General features: G+C 40.3%; 1 protein-coding gene across 1 annotated transcript; it reads right to left on the bottom strand.

The window, feature by feature from the left end:
* Positions 1 to 1997: 1997 nt before the first annotated feature.
* On the bottom strand, positions 1998 to 17224 carry DDX24 (DEAD-box helicase 24). The gene is made up of 9 exons (XM_071426558.1): positions 17059 to 17224; positions 15906 to 16645; positions 12565 to 12942; positions 10752 to 10905; positions 9872 to 10387; positions 7706 to 7781; positions 7166 to 7354; positions 4594 to 4727; positions 1998 to 3139 (listed from the first exon to the last, which is right to left on the bottom strand). Exons 2-9 carry the CDS (start codon positions 16636 to 16638, stop codon positions 2920 to 2922), a joined length of 2400 nt encoding a protein of 799 aa, XP_071282659.1. The 5' UTR covers positions 16639 to 16645; positions 17059 to 17224; the 3' UTR covers positions 1998 to 2919.

Raw genomic sequence — 17224 nt, 5'->3', positions numbered from 1 at the left:
GTATGACAGAGCAGGAACTCTGTGGCAGGGATGAGATCAACTGGCCCCATGCATTTAGAAAAAAAAAGAAGGTTCAGAAGCAATTGTTTCACTTCTTTTTTAGGTAGTACTGGTTGCTCTGTATCAGCTTGAAGCCTACCACCACTCTGCTGAAGTCATGCTTTTATTAAACTACTTGGAAGTTGCTTTGACAGCTTAAAGAGACTTAATAAGTCCTTTAATTATGGGTATTTCAGCAGACATAAGCTGCCACAAAACACGAGATTACTGGTTAGAGGCCTCACTGTAACTGCTGTGCCAGCACAGCGTTAGAGAAAACATTTGCTACTACATATTTGATAAACAGGAAGATGGCATTGCCCATATGGACTTGATGTAAAACTCTTCATGTCTAATATGCACCAGTAGTACACATACAAATCAGAGATAGAGAAAACATTCCACTTTACTGTCCTCTTTCTGGAGTAACTTCATTCACATAGGAGTGGGGCTGCTAAATGGTAATATCTTTCAGTTATAGATTTACCAATTCTTCAAAATTAGCTAAAGCAAATATTAGGTTTTTCCTCTAGCTAGAAGACTCAGGGTATCCTGCTAAGGTAATGACAAGGCAAAACAAGCAGCCACAAGAGAGCTTTCAGAGCTCTAGACAAGTGTTCTTTTTAAGACACTGAGATATTTTTAGGGTCCAATTTCTGCTTTAGTTCCTGTGGGGGTGCAGCATCAGTAGATTTAAGCATTGAGAGTTCATGCAGAGCACATAAGAGGCTGCAGAAGAAAACCAGTCCCAGAGCATGTCCCACAAGCAAACATGAACCATTAAGCATTGGAACAGGCTCTCCAGGGAAGTGGTGCAGTCAGCACCCCTAGAGTGTTCAAAAAACAAGTGGATGTGGCACTTTGCTATTGGGCATGGTGGAATTAGGTTTTATGATTCTATGAAAGCAGCAAGGAGGGCACAAGTGCCATGCTCCATCCTGGGGAGACTTGGCAAGACAGTGGGCTGAGAGTGTGAGAGCTGGGTTAAACACAGGGAAACAGAAGCAGCTGAAAAACTTCATAGCAATGATAGAAATTAAATAACAAGACTCTCTGTCCCCAACTCAGTTCTCCTCATGATCTCATGGAAGTAGAAATTGCCAAAACTCATGCAGATTCAGATGGGGAGATGCTGAGCTCTGTTGTCAGGATCCAGCCTTGATTTTGTTAATGAAATGGAAACAGAAATGCATCATAAGATTCAGAAAAGACTTACCTGGTCTTCTAACCCTTCAGGATGCAAAACCAATACAAGTTTCCATATCATTCTATAAGAGTCTGATTAAAATGGCATGCAAAAAAAATGAGGGCATGCTTACCTTTGTTCAGTTCTTTTTTCAGCCTTCCTTACAAGGAACTGTCATAAAATTGTTTTTATTTTTCAGATGTCACATTAACTCCGAAGATGCATCTCCTCACATGAGAGAGGAAATACAACCTTCCCATCTCTTCTCCCCAGAACCTTCCCCTCTGCTCCCAAGAGCATGAGACAAGCAGTGCAGTGCAAGGAAAGTCTCATACATCATTGACAAGCTCTGTATGCTTATGATTACACTGTCTCTTCTTCAGTAATGCATGAAAACAAGAAAAGCCCTCCAGAGACAGAGGGCTTCAATTATTTACACACATGAAAGAATAAAGAGTTTGCTATTGTCACATAACTAGCAAGTCTCAACTCCACAGACAAATTTCCCTGGGTAGCTGAGTAAATTGGTGATTCTTGTCATGGCAGTGACACTGGTTCATTCCACAGTTTGAGACACAGAAACTAAGCCTCACCCAGAGCCAGAAGGTGAAGGTTACCTGTCCTCCCACCAATACAGATTCCACTGTCTTGTCTTTTGGGTACTTTTCCCCTCTCCTTGCCTGCTAAGTGTAAACAGCATCAGCCATAAGGGATTTAGAAATTTCAAGTAACTGAAAACAGACACAGGCTTTGAAGTTTATGGCAGCTATAATTTAACAAAAATTCAAAATATATTTTTCTGACATATTTTAAAAAACAGTTTAAAAAATATTTGCCCAGATTAAGTAAGAATTATTTAAAAGCACAATTATCATGGAGCAATCTTTAAAAGTGACATTTCAAAACATCATTTTTTCTATTACAGTAAAGGTCATGGTTCTAACATGTTTTCAAATACAGGCTTAACTTCAAATATTAATCAAGAAAACACTGAGTAGCAACATTTACTCCTCAGAAATCTACACATCTCCCAAGATCAGTCCTGACTCATTGCCACCCTCACTTTTTATTTGCACATTCAAATGTATTAACACAGGACTAAGAGAATTAAAGCTGGTGAGAACAGAGCAGAAATATTATCAGAGGAGAAAGAAAACAGGGACATTTCCACAACCAGAACTGCAGACTTACTGGTAACATTATCTGTATTTTCTGCCTTCCACACTGAGCTGGAGGCAGTAAAAGCCAAACCTCCCACTACCACCAGCTCAGTCTGTACTTGCACTGTATATAGCTGACCTTCCCCTGTCCTTCAAAAACATTAAAATTCAAATCAAGTTTTACCATTAGAGTATGCCCACAGTGAATTCCACTCAGTAACTCTTACCCCATCTCACAAAGTGGAGTAATTATCAGAACTATGTAAAAACTAATTAACTTCTATTAATATAGAGATTTGTGAAAAAAAATAAGAACATAAAAAACCAAGATCCAAGACAATATTCAACAGTAACTAACCAGATGTTAATTAAGCCCTTTAAATCAGCATTTTGTTTTGTGCCTGCACAACCAATACACAGGCAACATCCTTACACAATCTGTCTTCTAGCTGGGATCCTCCACAAGCACTGACAGCCTTGATTGAGGATAGTCCTTGCTTCTGTCACACTGAATGATCTTGCTGTTATCTAATTTTATTTTACTGATTTCTTCTTCTTGGCTTGCTTTTTGGACATGGCACCTAGAGCTGAAATGCTCTCTGATGTCTGAGGCAAGAGTAGTTTTCCAGACTGTGTTGGGTACTTGGTTTTCATAAGGACTTTAAACAGTGGCTGGGACAACATATGTTTCAGTTGGTTTTTCATCCCCTTCAGCATCTTTTGCTTCTGGCTTTCTTCTTGCTCACTAGCTTTTCTTCCTTGGGGCAGAAATCAAAGATACAGAATGTTACAACAAGAAATAAACTTGCATTGCAGGTGTTTGTAAGACCTGATAAGGGCAGATGCTGACCCCAGCTTTCTCTCTCTAACAAGGTCACTCAACCCCCAGTCATCTGTGACATTTTCAGATCACCCAGGCTGTTCACCAGATAATGAGATCAAGAAGAATCCTGACTACTGAGTAACCACAGTTAAGGCCTGAACTGAGGAGAAAAATGAAATCAAGCTTGCTGTAAGGTAAAATTGAAAGCAAATTACTAAATCTTTTGTAACTGTGTAAGAGGCACTTCACTTATGGCACGAATGACTGGGAGTTTAATTGGGCTCCAACAAGGCACACAAGAATTAGAGACTGAGTACACTTTAAAGCATAAACCTGGCAAGTTTCTGGCTGGCAATTACAAAGTCTTTCACTTGAGAGTTACAACTTACTTGGACTGGATGTGCTATTTGGAAACTCATTCCAAAACACAGCATACTCTGATTACGTCAAAACAAGACAGCAGAGTGCTAATTATCTGAAAGCACTCCTGAACAATGCAGACAGAGATGGTTAATGTTTGCTTGCTACTTGAGAAGCAGCTAGTCCAGGCATGAATAAAGACAATTAATCTAAACATGTTTCAAAATAAAGGCATTGGCATACTTAGCATCTAACAGGTTAGTGCCAGACTAATCTGAAGTGACTTCTGCAGCAACCCTATTCAGCCTGCCTTCAAAGAACAGGTGGGAAATCATACCTACAGCTCCTGAAATATGAACAAACAATGGGGCATTTTACAGTGCTTCTAAGCTTTGCAAAATTTCATGACATTGAACTAATAGCCACTTGCAGTTGTACAACCCTACAAATTCTCTCAGCTACAGCCTGAAAAATATTTAATTTTAAAAATGTAAGAAATTATTTACTTCTAACAAACCACCAAAAACCTCATCATTTTCAATATATGTATCGGCCACTTAGCCCACACAGCTCAACCTACTTAAGGCTCACATAATATTTGGTGTTCCCTAGCACTTCCTGCTTGTTCCCACACAGAGCTGTCAGGCTCCTGTCCTGATGCCTGACTACAAGAGAGTGGGAGAGAGAAGCAGAAGTGTGGAAATAGCCTTCTCTATGACAAGAGGGGACAAGACTCAAATCAGGACATACTGGGCTGCTTAGATTATTCTGAAATGTTTGCCAGAAGCTCACCAATTCTGGTCCTACAACATGCAGACTTGTCAGAACAGTCACACTTTGCTTCCTCAGCTCCAGCTGCACAACCATCCTGAAAAAGCACTAACACCATGCACCAACAACACTCCTTTCATTCCCCCCAACTTCTGCCCTGAAGCTTTTGAAGCTTCTCTGCCATGGTGAGGCTTCTTCTGGACACCAGCACTATGGGCCCTACTGAGCACATCCATGGAAAAAACATTTTCTACTTGCCCATCAACATGTCATCATCAAGATCCATCTCAAGAGCCTCTGCAGCTTGCTGGAGCCAGGAGTTGTGTTGCTTTGCCCGACTGTTGAAAAATTCTGCCTTCTCAATCTGCCTTGCCAAGTTCATCCGTTCCTGCAATGAAAGTACATTTAGACATTATGATCAGGTTAAAATGTGGGGTACTTCAGCAGAGTGTTTGAGAGCATGCACTGCAATGCATCTGGGGTGCAGAGACACTTTTGTTCCCTACTCATGTCCCACCTACTAAACACATCATCATTCACTAGCGTTTTCCTTCCTTAGATCCATGATAGAATCTGACTTCTTAAACATCTCAACTACTAAACATACCTGAATGTTAGCTCAACTTTCTATGAATGAATCATTATAAACACTTGAGAGACATCAAGAACAAACCATGATTCAGACACCAATCATTTCCAAGTTACATACTTATATAGTACAGCTTGATCTAAGAGTTATTAGTCTCAGCAGTAAGGAGAAGCCAGTACTTTCATTCCACTCTGAAGAAAGTAAACTCCTGCAGGCCATATGGAAGGAACAGATCATATCTTCAGGAATGCACCTGGATCTTGTTTAGGCACAGGACAGAATGTCCTGTCCTTCTTCCCAGCTGCACACAGGTGGAACAAAGATGTCCAGCAAACTTAACCTGACCTGCAGGCTTCCAGCTGGGCCAAACAAATAACTAATTCTCTGTGGAAAGAAAATCTGCACTAACAGCAATTATGAACCAACTAGAAGCAAGTTCTGCTCTTTGGAATGTGCCTGAAGTTGCATAAAGCAAAACCATGCAGGAATCAGAATAGTGCTGCACAGTAACAGCAGCAGCCAGGACTGCCAGGGTAATTACTGCAGTGAGAGAAGGACTAACACTCGCAGTGGACTACTGAGTCAGTCACTTGTTAGATCATTACAAGAAATTTAAAGCAACCTTTTCCATCTCTGTAAAATTTAAGTCCTCTTTAAATCTATCCTGGTTCAACAATTCTTTTCCTCTCAAGTGAAACCCCTTCAAACTTTTCCTGAACTTGAATGAAGGCATGCAAAAGGAGAAAAGGAGTGTGCCAACAGGACAGACAAAGAACCAGCAGCACTATTAGTCCCAACTACATTGACTTTGTGGTTAAACCCAGGACAAAGCATAAACAAGATAGGACTGTTGCAAGGGCTTATGAGGCTGGAGTCCAGCAACTACAATTACAGAGATCTCTTCTGGGGAGAGGAGCACTATTACAGATAGAGATGGTGACAGGAAAAAGAAAGTGTAGAAACAACATTTATTTGCCCATTAATTGACAGAGCATGCTAAGAGCCAACAACTACTCATCAAGAAACACAGAAGGAACCTCTGAAGCAACACTTCAAAATAACAGATTTCTCTCAGTAACTAGTAACATTTAGTGGGTGGAAGGGACGATGGGGGAGATAGGGGTGGGAATCAGATTCTCTTCATTACTACCAAGAGGAAAAAAAAAGAATCTGTGGAAGCATCTATTTGATTTCCTTTCCTCTTTCAGAAAGCTGCATTCCTGAAAGGAATACCAGCAAGCCTGGGTTTTGAAAATTCCTGTCATTATTCCCAAGTATTGCGGTTGCCACTGGGGTAGACCCTGGGCTCAGTCCAATCCAAGTAGGTAAGCCTGAATCAAAATACCATGAGGAAGACACCTGCTGCATTATCTGACTGCTTGCACTCTTCCCTGTTTTCAATGACTGTGCAATATTCAGACATTTCTACCCCAGCTGGATTCCTTTAAAATCTAGTATTTAAATATGTCCCATTTGTGTATGACTGACCATCCAAACTGCTAAGACAATGCTGAGACATGAAATAGTCTCTTATTAAAGAAGTAGAAAATCTGCAATGGCTAGCTAGATGCTTTCTTAAACACACTGTTTTGTAAATTCTAACCATTGTGTATCTTGTGAGTTAGTGGCTGAATCACCTTTAAAATGAGCAATAACCTAGGAAAGGGAAACACAGTTTGACAGGAAACACAGTTTGACTCCTTGGCAGCTGTGGCCTCACAGTACAAAAACTTTTAGAAAAGCAGACAACTCACAACTTCAGATGGGAAGAGGCAGGTGAAGACCACTGAATATCCCTGAACCTGCTACTGTTCTCTAGTCTGTTCCTAACATAAGAGGCTTCAAACAATGTACTTAGCAGAGACATCCCAGCTGCACAGCCACAAAACATATCCACTTCCCTGTACTGTTTCTGGAAAAACATAAGTGATGTTTATGTTTGAACAACTTTCTTGGGCCATTTATTGATGAGAAATCATAGATATTGCTAAAAAAATATAAAGTGCAATTAACTTAATTTTCTAATCCAGATCCTCAAGAGTAAATTTCATCTGAAACCTGGAAAAAGCGCGACAGGCAATATTATATCAAAAATATAATTAAGTGATATAAATATAACATTGATATAAATAATTATTGATATAATTTATTGCTATAATATAACAGGCAAATTTATATCAATAATATAAATAAGGAAGCAACTACTCAGGCTGCAAAAAAAAATGTTATTTCTTTACCTTAATAGAAGTCATGCACTTGGCATCAACTGGGAAAAATGGCAGCTCTTCACTCTTCTCCAGTGTTTTATAGATTTTCCGAAAGTTGATCAAGTCCTCGGGGCCAATCAGCAGCAGGCTGAGCCCCTCGTGGGCCGCTCGGGCCGTGCGGCCGCTCCTGTGCACGTAGAGCTCCGAGGTGCGAGGCACCTGCGGGAAGCCAGAGAACCCAATTTTTTATGTGTCTTCAGAGAAGAGTTATAAGGCTGAGTAATCTGACACCTTTGGATATCAAAGGTAAGCAAAAAGCAAGGAGGATCGTATCTATTATGTCATTTCTGATACATAATCACACATTCATAAAATGCTACCTACAGTCACTGCAGAAATGAGATCTTTAAGTACAAAGCACTAAGGACAGTTGAATGATTTAATCTCTGTACTTGGGACTATACTATATATGGGTCCAAGAATTACAGCTTTACTGTGTTCAGGATTTGGATTAGCAAAAACTTCTATCAAACCAGAATAGTAAAAGGAAAAATATTAAAAATGCTTAACCTGGTAGTGGATGACATGCTGGACATTAGGAATATCAAGACCACGAGCTGCAACATCTGTTGTCAGGAGGACACAGCTGAGAAAGTGACAAAATTTAATGAATGTAAAATTGAAGAGCAAAAAATTTGCCAAGGAACATAAAACACAGCAACCAAGAATTCTACCACAGCAGTAAGAAACAAGTTTATACTGTACTATCTGTAGGACATATGCATTCTGTTTGCCCTTACAGAAATGATTCCCAATTTACCTCAAGGGTGGTCTTGAAACAATAATTCTTAAAGTAAAATTTAAAATGCAAGTGTTGCCTTCAGCAGGTCTATTCTGTTTTCAATAAATAAATGCACTACCTTGCTGGATCCTGTTTTCCTATGTTTTTCTTCTCTCTAAGTTCACAAGAATGCTAGAAAAAATTGCTATTCAATGAGGAAGGGGAGATATGTGCCCCTGCATTACACTTTTCAGTGCACTGTCTAGGTTCTAAAGAATTTCTTTAGCTTGCTACAACCCCACCATCAACAACACAATTGATCCTCTGGCAGTACATGTTATTAAAAGTTTCACCAGTTGAGAAAAATCACATTATTAACATTATCTATATAAATAACAGGTTTTTGGGGGTGAAGTATCTTTTACCAACTTGTACTCAAATATACTCTCAGTAAATTAAAACCTAGAAATAAAGGGGGAGTTCTGTTCTAACAATTACTATTTCTCTTTATTGTTAGACAAAATGAACTACTCAAAGAAGTTGTTCTTTTATATAAGCAGTCTCTACAGAGACAGCAGTCTCCCCAGGATATGGAACAGTTTGTTTTAAAAACATCTCCCACCAACTGAAATGAGTAGCTTTCAGGTAACAGAAATTTGTTAAGATTTTATAGCATCTGACTGCATACTCTATTGCTACAAGGTTCAAAGCAGAAATAACAACAGAAAATTCTACAGCTTGCAATCTGCACAAGGCCACGAGAGATGGTCTCATAAATTTCTTTCCTGCCTTGAAAATCTGCAGTCTCTGAAAACACTTCACCTGACCTATGCAAATGCTATCAATACATTTGCCAAGGGATGCTGCAGCTCCATCACAGCAATTCTACCTTGTTCTCCATGCCTGGATCTATTAACAAGGTACAAACTCCCAGACAGCACGCAGCAGTTCACAGCAGGACTCAGCTGTGAGGCTTCTGCACTATGGAAGTAATGACACTAAAAATCTCCTCCCAAAGGCCATGCCAAAGACACCCCAAACAATGTTTCCTACAATGGTAGGATGGGTCTGCTTGGGTAAGCCCTGGCTGCCCACTACTGCTGAAAGGCACAACTGCCATTCTTCTGCATTGCTCAAAGATTCCTCAACCCTCAAGATACTGATTTATATAATTAAACCTGCAAATAAGCAAAAAGCAATAAGTGGTTTTCTGATGGTTTAGGGAGATTCAATAACTTACAGAGGATCAAATGAGCTCCAGAGCCAAGACCTGGGCAGAGCTGTGCAGGACAGTTCTAAAATAATGTCAGAAAACAAAGCAAGTGACAGCTCCTTCAGCATGAACAAGCTCCCAGACCACAGGCTCTAGTGGACCTCAGGAGATCTCTAGAAAAATCTCTTCAAAACAGGGTGAGCTGCAAGACTGGACTAGGTTGCTCAGGGCTTTTATCCAACTGAGCCTCAAAAAACTCCAAGACAAGCAGCCTGTTCCCATATTCAACTGTCCTCACAGAGAAAAAACTCTCTCATATCCAGCCTGAATCTCTTATTTCAACTTGCACTCATTACCCCTCATCCTCCCATCAAGCACCACTCTGAAAAGCCTGGCTCCATCTTCTGGATAACCATCTCTTATGGTGCCAGAGGGCTGCCACTAGCTCCCCACAAAATACTTTTCCTAGATAATACAAACACCCAGTCCCTTCAGCCTCTTCTCTTGCAGAGCCAGTGCTTCTTGAGTATCTTGGTGGCCTTCCACTGAACTTGCTCCAGTTCATCACCTTAACTGTGAAACCTCATCCTTAATCATTAATATCTTGGGCTCATGAACAGGGGACTCCTATCCTCAGTGAACTTCCCCAAGCTGCTCCTACTCTAACAGAGTTGTTTCCCCTCACCACCACCCTTCATGAAATTTCTTTTTTTCTCTACTAGGAAGTTGAAAATCAACTCACCTCTCTCGCTCAGCAAACCTTTCCAGGTTTTTCAGCCTTTGCTTTTGGTGCATGTTGGCATGCAAAGGAAGAGGATCACAATTTAAGATTGTGAGGAGAGAACTGAGGCGTTTTACACAGTCTATGCTGTTTGCAAAGACCATGGTTCTTCCGGGATACTGGAGAAGAAAGTAATAGAGATAATAGTCCTTCTCATTTGTGTTGCAGTGGATTCTGGTTTCTGTCAGTGTCTCAACAGTAGCCTCTTTCCTTGTTAAGTCTATTACTTTGGGTTTGCCCTTTATTCCTACTTTTTCCATTAACAATTCTAGTTTGGTCTTCTTGTCCATCTTTTTAGCATTCTTTTTTTGTAAAACTCTTGCAGGGGTCTGATGGACTAAAGTCAAAGTGGCAGAAAAAACAAAAGTCTGTCGTCGAGGGTTATACTGTGAATCATTTAAGATTTCCAGCAACTGAGACAGCTCTAAGAAGTGACCTTTCTCAACCATTCGGTCTGCTTCATCAATCACAAGGCACCTGTCAAGTAGAAAACACACAGTAAAAATACACTTGTGCAGCTAAATACAAACCTGATACATTTAAGAACAACTTTTCCTGCTAAACATATAAAGGATGTTATGCATATAAAACCAAAAGGAACACCAGGTATGCTGGAGCAGCTACAGTAGCCTTCTGCATATTTGTGAAGAATCAGTTTTTTACTACTGTCTTTAACTGACATATCCCTCCATCAAAATAACCAATGTGCATTTCAATAAAACACAGACACAGAAATAGGTGACCTTGTGTAGTCTAAATTATTTAATCTGTCAGTAAACCTAACCAGTATGCAGGGCTGCCCACTTCAGTATCCAGCAGTCATCTGAAAAGGCCCTTTTACCTGAGCTGACGAAGATTTGAAAGATGTGGGTGTCTCTCTTTAACCAACTCCCACAGACGGCCTGGGGTTGCAATTACAATTTCTGGCTTTCGATTCAGCACACGTTCTTGCTTCTGTGCAGCCATGCCTCCTACTAGGATTGCAGTCTTAATGCCTAGAACATATAAATAACAGATTTTATTCCACTCATTTACCAGCGAATGTTTTTATATATATCTGCTTCATGAAGTGTTTTAAACAGTCTACATCACAACTTTCAACAAGCATTTTGGCCAGGAAACTTCAGGGGTTTTATGTAACACTGAGCATACAGAAATGCACTCAATTTTACAGAATTCTCATTATAGTTAGATGCCAAGAATTAGTGCACCGGTGTTTTAACAGCATGAAGAATCACATCCATAGCTGTTAGTTTTGTTTACACAAATTTCTGAGTCTTCTGTTTTCTCAATTATATTTGCATGAACAAACATATTCCTGTTAAGAATAACCAGAAGATCCTTTCAAGAATAAGACTGAGAAACTGAGAAATGCTTGTCTTGCTAAACAGCTGCTCATTTGCTATGGAATAATCCTACAAAGTATGCTCTCACCCGATTACTGATTCTTGCACAGTAGCACAGACCTCGTTAGCTTTAAGTAGATTGCAGAGGTACTGAAAGGAGTTTATCTTTGGAAGCAGACTCCACACATGGCTTATTTCACCCTATTTCTTCAAAGAACACACTGGCCCCTGATAAATTCAATGCTACTGTGCAAGACCCTTACAATATCCCAGCTTCCACTGATCTCTCTTCTGGACTACTTGTGAAACATTTCAGCAGTTTTTTTCCCCAAAGTGAGTTTGAGGCAATGAAAAGTCCACATCAAAATATTGCCTCTCCTGCTGCAGCAACTATATTATCACTTGGGCAGCAGATTTTTATACATAAATAGTACTGCTCCTATCAGAACTGTATGACATAAATTGATTATTTCAGCCTAGCAGTTAAAATAAGCCTTGTAATCAGATGCAGACTGAGGAGCACAGCAGGACATACAGACACCAAATAAAGATGGGCTTAAAAGTAGTGTGTTGCACTACATAACCTCTTTAATAAATAAACAATTACTGGTACTGGAGAAGTAGAGAGAATTGGGAAAAACTTTCTGTCTTCAACATGTCCTCACTCATTCACTTAACAGATGTACTGACTTCTGGTTTGGAAAGGAAAGGAAGAGGGGAGAACTGCTTTTGTCAGGCATGTTATTTAGTAACACTTCTGTGGCTTGACTGCTGCAGGAGATAAGCCAGACAATCCAGCAATGCTATCTACCCTAAATATTTATGGCCATAACTTTTTTTTTATTAGACAAAACAAAGTTATACACATACAGTATATACAAAGATTTATATACTTGTTAAAAATGAAATTATTATTATTTATATATATATATATATAAAAAATTTTATATATAATGAAATTATTAATTATATAGAGCCTACATTACCCAAAACTAGAAGAAGGTTATCTGTCGCCAGGTATCTATTACTGATTCTGTGTTATGAGAGCATGAATCAATACCTCTTTGAAGGAAGACACACTTTAAAGCAAAATAGCTCACGTTAACTGCTTACCTCGATGAGCATCTCACTGAAGAATCTCCATGCATTTCTCACACATCAGTGGTAAAAACTCTAACCCCTCAAAAGTTATACTAATTTTATGATTTTATGGAAGGAAGTGCAGCACACATGCTGGCTCAACACCAATGCCAAGATCCGAACACAGTCTAATCTGGCTGGGGATCATGGCCTCTGGGATTTACATACCTGTAAACTTTGCAACTGCATCAATGTGGTGCTTTACTTGTACAGCTAATTCTCTTGTGGGAGTAAGGACCAGTCCTAAAAGAGGTCTGTTTTTATCGGAGCCAACAGTGAGTGTCTCGTCATTGGAATCAAATTCAACATTTTCCAGCACCTTCACACAGCCTTTTGTGAAAGATGCATCATCTTCATCTCCGCTATCTTCAACCTGCTGATGGGTTAGTTTTTCTGCTTCATCCTCATTTTCCCATCTTGGTTCATCATGATGCTGATGGGACTCTTTAGAAACACTGTCATTTCTGGTTGTTGAGTTATTTGATTTTTGCCACTGCAGCACAGAGTGAATCATAGGAATTGCAAATGCAAGCGTTTTGCCACTTCCTAAAAAAAAACAAACAAGAATAATAACACAGACTGACAAGTCATTTATTTGAAAAGATGAGAAAAGCAACAGCCAATCACACACTGTTCTTAAAACACAGCATTGTAACAGATGCAAACTCATGATCTTTAGAAGACCAGAAACTTGCAGCAGTAGCATCTTTTCTCCTGTTCCCTTTATACATCTCCATTCCCCTGTTCCTGGGGAACAGGTATTTTTCCAATCTCTAGCAGGTCAGGCATATTTATTTGTTCTAAAAGTGTTTTTAAAAAGCTGCAGTTGCAGTCAAGATATTTTTAAAGAATTGTATGCCCATAAGGAGAATACCATGCCCTAATTGAAAGTTCTAATCAACATTCTCCAAATAAAGCAATAGCAAATGAGGCCAAGGACAAACTGGAATGCACTTGAAGGATTATTAGCTTCCATCTTCAATTTATAGTCCTGTATTTACAACTTGCTAAGATACTGTATTTTGAAACACTCCATTGTCTAATTTCCTGATCTAGCACTGGGTCACATTTTTATAATCAGAATACATGCATCTAATTTAAAAGAAAGAATCCACTTTGGAGAGACAGGGCTTGTCAAAAGCAAGTTTAATTGCAAGAGTTCACTGTACTAACTGCAAGTTACATCCCTGCCACATATTCCCTTCTGAACTATCTGTCAGTAATAAAGACTTTAGGAAAAGCCTGGTAGCACATCCACCCCAGTTAAGCTTTTCAGATGTAGCAGTTCACTAAACATGAAAGCAGCATCCAGAGTACAAGACACTATTACACCATGCCTGTAATAGGCCACTGCTGGAAAACAGTCCTCTGGAAATCTCATCTCAATTCCTTCCATATCAAAAAGCTGTAAAGGTTTGCCAATTCAGCAACACAGAATTTTGCCTGTTTAAGGGGAGAACCTTAATATGAGTTAATACAGATAAGCCCAGTGTCATCATCCTGACCAGTGTTGCTGCAAAGTCTGGTATCCACTTACCTTTCTGCATGGCTAGGAGGTATTTTATGACTTCTGCCTGCACTTGAAGTGGAAAATGTTTATAACCTGTATTTAGAGCACTTATACAATAAGGTTCTGGTAATACAGAATATCTGTTTTTAAGGTGAAAAGCACTGCTGATTTTGAATTAAATGTAATGCAGTTTGCTGGTGCAAATGTCAGTACTGCACCCAGATAGATTATGGCTGTGATAATCAGGGCTATTCTACAGGCAATAGATTCACCCACAAATTAAACAAATTATCACCTCACGGGACATGTTATCTTTATAAACATACAGGCATGCAAAACTACAAGGAAGGAATATATTGGTACTACAGTTCAAGCCAATTTGTGCTCTTTTAAGCAGTTTCATATTGTATAATTTCACATAGATTTGGGTCCTTAACCAGAAACTTCACTGGTTCTACACAGTAATGAACAGCAAGGGTTAGACCCAGTGCAAAACCAAGTCTTGACATTCCCTCTGTCTGATCTGCACATGGATCTACTGCCGTATCAAAATCTTCCCAGTCTTCCCAATGTTGCTACTAGAAAATATTAGTTATTTAGTTCTTTATTAGTTCTTTAACTCTGCATATTTCTCCCTCAGGCCCAATGTTAAGAGGTGCTGCAGGATGCAGAAGAAAAGAACTAGAGTTTCAACCTCTCCCCTGCAGCACCTCCTTACAGGCAGTTGTCCAGATCTCCCAAGTTTCTACAGGAACATGATGATCCGATGGACTCTCTGGGGAGAATCTGGATTTTACTCATGAAAGAATAAATGAGCAAAACACATTCCTACTACCTCAGGGTTATACAAAATTATAAAGCAACAACATAGCCTGCCAACAACCATGCATGCCATTCTGCAGCTAGAGAGGAATTTGCTTACCAGCAAAATGGCACTTTTTTGCAGTACAAAACATCATTTAAATTTTCAGTTCCATTTTTAAAAACACTCCCTGTGGGGCTTTCTAATCTTACTAAACCTAATAGCATCAACGCAGCTTCTAATTAAAATAAAAATGCAAATGACTGCATATCTTATTAGTTACTATACCTTCTTGCTGGAGAGCAGTAAATGACTTTACAGAGAAGCAGTGAGATAAAGCAACTGGAACAAATGAAGACAGTCTAAAGGAAGCTTTTAAACCAAGGCAGCTTCCAATTGTACTTCCTATCTCTAGGTGTTTTAGGGAAAAAATGTTGCTAAAGACAAAACTTCAAAGGTATGAACTGCAAAGTTTGAGGGAACACAATGTTCTGAGACTTCATAGCATTAAGTAAACAAGAAGCTATTACAAATTTCATGAAGGCTAGCAACACTGAAAGCATGAGCTGAGCACAAGATGGATGTGAATCTACCTCTCAAACCATTAGTGCAATAACTCATTTTAAGCAGGGAGAAGGGCTGCTGACAACAAACGGGCAAAGCCGGGGGACAGAGCACAGGGTGGGCACGTTTTGCTCTGAGTAGGACCTGGGTCATATTCACACTTAACACTGTGCCCAAGGTTCATTCACTGCTCCACACTAGCATGAATTATCTCCACAGATTGTGTTTGGCTGCTGCAGAAATGACCCTGCTTGCTTCATTAATTCTGCCTTTTGCAGAGTATCACCTTACCATTCCCAAAACAGGAAGCAGTTTCAGAAACAGGAAAAGAGACTTCTGCCAAAAGCACAGAAACTCATTGAGGCTTCAAAGCTTTGCATGCTTTGTAAAGATGGGAATGTTCACATGTTTACAAACATGTAAGTTCACAAGCATGTAAGTTCCCATGCTTACAAACATGTAAGTTTCAAAGTTTTAACACTCCATTAATACTCTGGATATGTAAAAGACAAAAGCTCTTTTATAATACAGAAAAGCTGCTTCTTCTGCATATAAAACCTTGCAGCCATGGGCTACATTTTAAGGAGAGAAAGGGATGCTCCAGCACACAGGATCAGCTGAACAGACTTGTACCTGTTTCTGCAGCACCAAGAACATCCATGTTATCCCGGATGGCAGAAGGCAAGGCTAAGGCTTGGATAGGAGTTGGAGCACTAAACCCCAGGGAGCTCAAGGCCTGCAGCACTGGCTCAGGTACAAACAGGTCTTTCCATGCAGACACATCAGCTTTTTGATCAGTTGAGGCAGATAAAACTTCTGTTGTCCAGTTTTTGACTTTTTTAGAAGTAGCTACTGATGGAAGGGCTTCCTGTGCTTGAAAAGCCTTGTTTTTAGGCACCTTCTTTTTCTTCTTCCTTGGAGTGTCTCTTCTGCTTGACATACTCTCAGTCACATGACCACGGTCTTCACAATTAGCTTCTTCTTTGATTATTTCATTACACTTTGCCTCTTTATCAACCAGCACATCAGTTTCTGCTGCATTAGGAGTATTGCCTTTATCTGTTTGGCTTCTCAAATCTTTGTTTTTCTTTTTCTTTTTTGGAGGAACAACAGGTTCTTCCACCTCCTCACTGCCTTCTTCAGAAGCACTCTCAGCTTTTCTCTTCTTCTCTTTTACTTTCCCCACTTCGGAAGAACTGACTAGCTTGTAGTCTGTGAGTTCCTCCAAGCACACTATATCTCGAAACTCCTCCTCAGCAAACAGATTGGGGTCGATCGGCACGGTTTTCCATTCTCCTACTACTTCAATGCCTTTTCGCTTCAATTTAAAGGAAGATCTAAATCTCCCTCCTTTTCTGGCCTTCATTTTTTACCTAAAAATGAAACCGAGGGAGGAAAAAAAAAGGCCTTCAAATACAAAGAATGGAGACCACATTGATATTCACGCAAACGGGAATCCATGGAATAATTATATTACTTCTTTTTTAGATATATCAATAACACAACTTAAATATAACTTCAAGCTAATATACATATATAGCTAAAATATAACTTAAGCTATAATATAACGAAATACTACAGGCAGGCCAGGCCTACTGCGTCCCTCCTGGAACACCTCCGGAGATAAAAGCAGGACCGCTGGATAAATCCCCTCACCAGGCCGCACAGCGCTCCCAGCCCTGCCCGCCCCGGGAAGCACCGGAGCCGCGGCGGGGCCCAGCACGGCCTCCGCCGCCACACGCGGCAGCTCCGGGCGCCTGCTCCCCCCGCCCCGCCCAGCGCTTACCGCGCTCAGGAGCCCCGGGACGGAGAGGGACGGAGAGGGACACAGGGACACAGAGTAGACCCTATCCAGGCCCGGCGTTCCGCTACCGCCGCTGCGCCCCGCGTGCGCCCCTGGGCGCCGCCATTGCCGCGTGACGTCACCCGGTGCGTGACGTCAGTGCGCGGCG

Source organism: Agelaius tricolor, unplaced genomic scaffold, assembly GCF_023055355.1.
Source record: "Agelaius tricolor isolate 1412-34295 unplaced genomic scaffold, bAgeTri1.0.p SCAF_5, whole genome shotgun sequence".
Lineage (NCBI taxonomy): Eukaryota > Metazoa > Chordata > Aves > Passeriformes > Icteridae > Agelaius > Agelaius tricolor.
The sequence above is the reverse complement of the archived record's forward strand: the minus strand, read 5'-3'. Positions and strand labels throughout refer to the sequence as shown.